Source organism: Lactuca virosa, chromosome 9 (assembly GCF_052849685.1).
Source record: "Lactuca virosa cultivar CGN04683 chromosome 9, Lactuca_virosa_CGN04683_v6, whole genome shotgun sequence".
Lineage (NCBI taxonomy): Eukaryota > Viridiplantae > Streptophyta > Magnoliopsida > Asterales > Asteraceae > Lactuca > Lactuca virosa.
The window spans coordinates 9308575-9314781 of NC_136434.1; the positions used below are offsets into that span (position 1 = coordinate 9308575).

General features: G+C 35.1%; 1 protein-coding gene across 1 annotated transcript; it reads right to left on the reverse strand.

Moving 5' to 3' along the window:
• Nucleotides 1–4482, reverse strand: LOC145137599 (hyperosmolality-gated Ca2+ permeable channel 1.7-like). Its single transcript, XM_079071727.1, has 13 exons — nt 4380–4482; nt 3612–3951; nt 3356–3517; nt 3132–3267; nt 2932–3033; nt 2737–2856; nt 2590–2670; nt 2122–2462; nt 1456–1701; nt 1030–1354; nt 725–958; nt 424–661; nt 1–341 (listed from the first exon to the last, which is right to left on the reverse strand). Exons 2-13 carry the CDS (start codon nt 3923–3925, stop codon nt 274–276), a joined length of 2367 nt encoding a protein of 788 aa, XP_078927853.1. The 5' UTR covers nt 3926–3951; nt 4380–4482; the 3' UTR covers nt 1–273.
• Nucleotides 4483–6207: the final 1725 nt, after the last annotated feature.

Consider the following 6207-nt stretch of genomic DNA (forward strand, 5'->3'; position numbering starts at 1 on the left):
GTTTATCATCAAGATAAACCGATTTTCCAGCTTTACCCTTTACTCATGTAGTGTAATCTTGTCCACAAAAAAGAAGAAGATTTACAGAACAGATGAGATGATATGCAGAAGAAAAAAGAGTTGGTACTTGGTGCGTGTTAACTGTTAAGTGGTATTTGATGAGGTAGGTTAATTAACTGTACACAATTAATTGACTCGACTCAGACTCAGACTCGCTATATGAACTAACTGAGTTCCTAGATTTACATATAATACACAACATACGCAAATTAGTCACAGCTTGTCCTGCGCCGTTATCACTGTCGGACCTGCTTTAGAACCTCCCTTGGACGACGACGTCTCTGAAATAAATTGAAAACCGATTTTTAGATCAAGAATACACAAGAAACCGCACCCAAACCCAAGTTCAAACTGCTGAAATACCCATTCTGTCCTCAGAAGTGTCTTCTTCTTCTTCTTGTTTTTGTTTACCATGATGATGTCTATGAAAACTCCTCTTTGTCAACACCAGTGGATTGTTTTCTTCTTCATCAATCACCCTCGGTCTCTCAAACTCTATTGCACCCTTGAAAACCGGGTGCACGTATGCATCTTGCAGATACGTTTTTATGTTGAGGTTTGGTTCTGTTGCCTTCTCTAGTGTGTCTTTTTTCATCGCATCCTGTCACATCAATCAATATTCAGTATTGTCACTTTAACGCATAATTAATTAAAAATATGTTACCTCTAACGGGAATTTCTTGAATTGAGATTCAAAGCGCCCCTTGCAAACTCTAAAAAACCAGAAGGTCAAGATAGGAAGTGGAATCAGGAAATATGTTGCGTTGTATGCTTTTTTGGTGTTGAGCAATCCCAAGAACAGAAACTGTGAAAGTATCAATCCAATGATTATCCGGCGATGAACATCTGGCCAAAATGTCGCGCCACTCTCATACTTCTGATCGTACACATTGATAATCTATAACATCCATTTTCAAAAAAATCAGATATAATTAATATATTGATTTATTTATGTATTTATTGGGGTACCTGATGGCGAAAAACCAAAAAGGAGAAGGCAAAAAAGACAACAATGAATGGGAGTAGAATAGGGGTGACGGTGGAGTAGACTAATCCAAGCAAAAAGTATAATTGTATGCGAGGCTCTGATATTGCCCAAGTCAAGGAACCAGGATCCATGGCTTGTTCTCTGTCCTTTTCTGTTTTCACCAAAAACGTGTTTTTCAAGTGAAAAACCACCAAAGGAACCAGTCTCAAAATCTCTGCTGCTATGCCTGACCAACCATCTACCATCACATATGTTATGAAGAATGTGGCTTTCATTGGGATCGATACACCAACAGTTTGTGGAATCCTGCATTCATCCAAAAAACTTGTAATTTTTTAATATTTATTCCATTACCCAAATAGTATTGTTTTGGGAGATGCAAATTAGTAATTGTAGAGATATCAGACATGGTTGGGGACTGATTCAAGAGTCCTTGAAGTTGCTGAAGAGCAGTTCCTGTAATGATGCTTCCAAGAAACACATTCACAAGCAAAAATAAATAATATTTTCCAGCTGAACGAGTCTCCAAAGCCGATAATGCAGTAAACCCCTCTATTTTTGACATCGTCATTATGATTGTTGGAAGAAGAATCAGAAATATTTTTAGTATAATTCCAGGAAGGTAACCTTGAATGATAGCCTTCACTGATTCACTGCAACAAAACATTTCATGAATAAATTACATTTCTGGTCCTTCACTACAGCTCATTGTTTCTCTTGGCCCTTATTCAGGTTTTTGGTCCCTGTTCCAAGTAAATTGACTATAGATCATAAAATTACATTTTTTGGTCCCCGAGTATAACTGTTTTGGTCCTAAAAACTATTCTCTTGCACTTTTCCAACTTGTTTGAGCTTTTTGGACTTGGTCCCTGTTTCAACAAAAACGACTACTTTTGGTCCCTAATTGATTATAGTCGTATTACTTGGACCAGGGACGAAAAAACATTACAAAAACCTGCAAAAGAAAACTTTTTGGGAATAAAATTTTAAAAATCAGCTATACTCAGGGACCAAAGAACCTCGAATAAAAACCAAAAACGTAATTTTCTGTTAAAGCTGAAAAGTTTACTTACATTTCAATAAGAGGCTTCATAAAGGGAAGATACTTCTGAATTGACTCGATATTAGCCAGAGTTTGAACAAAGGCTATAGGGACCATAAAGCAGAAAGTAAGACCAAATAGAGCAACAGACATTAGCAATCTTCTAAGTTTAAGTTCCACATATGGTATGCGAAGATTGTCCCAGTAAACATCGCGTGGTTCAGGGGCCCAATCTGTGAGCCAAATTGTGGGATTGTTTGATTGTTGTGTTTGAGCACAAACAGCTGCACCCCATCGCGATTTAAATGAAACGAATGCTGCAGGTACAATTGCATTTGCATCATTCAACACCCTTTCTCTTTCTGCTTCCTCCTATTATTGTATATATATATATATATATATATATATATATATATATATATATATATATAAAAGACTAGGTTATAGAAACTGTATTATATAAATAAATCAATCATTCTCGACTATTTTGTATACTTACTTCTTTGCTTAGAGCCTCGATTTGTTGTGTATAAAAATCAATCGCATCCACATGTTTTCCCCAAAGACCCAAAAAACCTGTCTATATAGATACCTAAACTTAAAATGACTTGCAGCAATGAAAGCTAGATGAAGTCTAGTCAAATACCTTGGTAGTTGGCCTTTTATTAGGGTTTCTCTCAAACTTGTTGGTGTAGTAAGTAAGCCAATTTTGCAAAGTCTTCTTCATTATCACCATATCTGCAAGAGCATTTGCATTGTACACTACCTAAAACTCCAAAATTACATACCCAGATTAGCCAAATGTATGAAATAAGTTCCACAAAAAAAGAAGCTCGCACACCTGATGTGAAAGATAATGATCAGGGTGATTAACACAGAAGAAATGTTCAACATGCTCACTAATAGACTCATCATCGTCTGGAGGAACATTTCTCACAAGAACCTACAAGAGCAATTATATTTTATGATTATTATAAAATTACTCCATAACTTATTTCAAAAATCATATATCTCTGCCCATTTTTGTTGACTATTACTCACTGTAAATTGATCAGGGCGACGTCTTTCAGCAGCAAGAAAATGCAGCCTCATTTTTGTTACAATCCTGTATTCATTGTAAAGGGCGTAGCATGTCCATAATGTGAAGACGTAAGCCATTACTATATGGGCATATAACCTGATAATGATGATGGCAACACTAAATACATATACTAAAATTATGTTATCAGAATCACAAATGGAAGTACGTAAAATAAAAAAAAAACCTTCTCGATCCAGGAGCAACATTGGATATCGAGAGCTTGTCAATATCATTGTAAGTTAGATCTCGCCTATTTACTCTCATTTCCTCGAAATTCTCCCCCGTATAATTAACAGGTACCAAAACACCAAATGCAAGAAGAGTGATGGGGCAAAATATTTTCAAGCTGCATAAAAAATTTGACATTAACAGAATCAGGAAAAGTAGCATTTAGGTTTTAAGTTTTGATTTTGGCTACTCAGACTCCAAAAGGTGCTCACCCGAGAAGGTATATTCGAACATACACAGCAGAATCAAGTCCAGCATGTTCGATAAGCTCAGGTTCTGGCATTCTTAAGGCAGCAGGCATCCAATTCAAGAACTTTAGGTACATTTTGACATCTAGATTAACAAACTTCTTTACATAAGTTCCTGAACTAGTTGGACTATCTCTTATGCCCTTGAGATACCATTTTGGGAAGTAAACTCTATCATTGATGGGTTGAAGCCGTAAAATTGCAAATGCCACCAGAAATAGTACTGCAGACAAACAGTTAATAGCAGCAGATACAGCAATATCTGAAAGACTAGCCATGTTCTTTATCCAAGACCAAACACCACCTACAGTTTCAGTCGAAATTCATGTCACAACTCACAAGCATTACAACTTTATGAGCTTCAGATGATAACTAACAGATAATCTAAAAAAATATGAATCCCTAAGTTTTTATGTTATATCTTGCAATCTAGATTCTAAACATCTAGCAAAACTACAAAATAAATTAAAAAAATCACATTCTTGTTTCGCGAAGCCTAAACGTCCCAAAACAATTTGCTTATCTGTTTTCCTCAACCGAACACATTCGCAAATGACAATCAACGGCAAAAAGCCAGAAAATCATCGATTCAACTACATGATCCTAAGATTGAGGGGAAAAAACTTTAAAGCGGGAATCACATACATTAAACTCATAACAATGCAAATTTACAAGATTTTAGGACGGGCGTCACACAATCGTGATCACGAAGATGAAACATTGAGATTTTACCTTTTTTTCCTCAGCAAATTTATGGATCTCAACGAGAAGAAGAATGCAATAAACAGGTTAAATCCCGTTGTAATGACTGATGTGAGAAATATCAAAATTAAGGGTTTGAATTTGGGAGAAATTGTGAGGGTTTGGGGAAGGTGAAAAATATAGGGGGAGGCGGCATTAACATGCATTAAGCGCGCAAAAGCTTGTATGTTGGTTTATGACGTTATATATTTCGGGTACACGTGGGAATTATTGTCTTTTAAATGCTGCATATTCCAGATGTGCCCTCTTTCTCCATTTTAGGAAACATGACTATGGAGTTTAATGAACTCTTTGTTTGTTTATATTTGTTTTTTTTTTTTTTTTTTTTTTTTTTTTTTTTTACATCATATGCCGAACAAGCATGTATACATATTACACTTGCGACCTGTTGTTGTGGGTAAAAAAGTAATATGTGAAAAGTTTCAACAAGTTGGATAGTATATAACAAACAAAAAGAAAAATGATCTAATTCCCGTCACCACCGCCTCCACCTTCGCCTCCGTCACCACCACCTCCACCGCTACCTCCACCGCCGCCACCGATACCACCTCAACATCCACCTCCGCCACCACCACTTCCACCGCCGACACCAACACCACATCCACCTCCTCCATTGCCACCACTACTAACGTTGGTGGCAGAGGCGAATGTGGTGGTGGAGGTGGAGGAGGTGAAGGTGGTGGTGATGGTGGTTGTAGTAGAGGTGGCAGAGGTGGCGGTGGGTTATGTTTTTTGTTCACATTTAATCATTTTCTTTTTATACATTATATACTATCCAACTTGTTGAAAATGTTCACGTATTACATTTTTACCTACAATAGCAGGTCGTAAGAGTAATATGTGAACATGTTCAACAAGTTGGACGGTGTATAGTATACGAAAAAAGAAAAATGACTAAATGTGAACAAAATCAACAGTTCATTACCCTCAAAAGTTATTTTCCCTTTATTTTATGATAAGTTCTTAAAATCGTCTTTCATACAACTATTTGAACGTACTATAAAATTTATGGATTATTATAAAGGAAATCTACTGAATTTTATCAAATTTATGGATTATTATAAAGGAAATCTACTGAATTTTATCAAAAGTATTTCAGACATCATTTAACCATCATAAGTTAGATATTCACGTCATCATAAGTGTCTTGGCCATACTAGCCTATTCGTCTATATCTCAATATAAATGAATGTAAATTAATGTAATCTCGAAAGTGTCTTTAAAAATGATAACCTACTTCTCAAAATAAAAACAACAAAACAACAAAAGAATAAAAATATATTACTTGAAGACTACATGCTTAAATACATATAGTAATAAGAAATGCATAACATATATAATCACAAAGCATATAACATGAAAATACTATCGACATGTGTTTAAAATATTATGTACTTACCTTTATACCAAACTCTTAACTCTCTAATCTAGACTCCCTTTATTTTATGATAAATTCTTAAAATCGTCTTTCATACAACTATTTGAACGTACTTCAAAATTTATGGATTAATATAGAGGAAATCTATTGAATATTATCAAAACTATCTCAGACATCATTCAACCATCATAAGTTAGATATTCACGTCATCATAAGTGTCTTGGCCATACTAGCCTATTTGTTTATATCTCAATATAAATGAATGTATATTAATGTAATGTCGAAAATGTCTTTAAAAATGATAAAACATCTTGAAAGATATCCCTTTCTCATAAGTCATAACCCACTTCTCAAAACAAAAACAAAAAAACAACAAAAGAAGAAGAAGATGTTACTTGAAGAGTACACGCTTAAATACAT

Coding starts and splice junctions, on each gene's coding strand:
- LOC145137599 (XM_079071727.1), bottom strand. CDS start 3,925: ATGGCTAGTCTTTCAGATATTGCTGTATCTGCTGCTATTAACTGTTTG. Junction 2,671..2,736: donor ATAAAAGGCCAACTACCAAG/GTATTTGACTAG, acceptor GTATCTATATAG/ACAGGTTTTTTGGGTCTTTG. Junction 1,355..1,455: donor TTGAATCAGTCCCCAACCAT/GTCTGATATCTC, acceptor GGATGAATGCAG/GATTCCACAAACTGTTGGTG.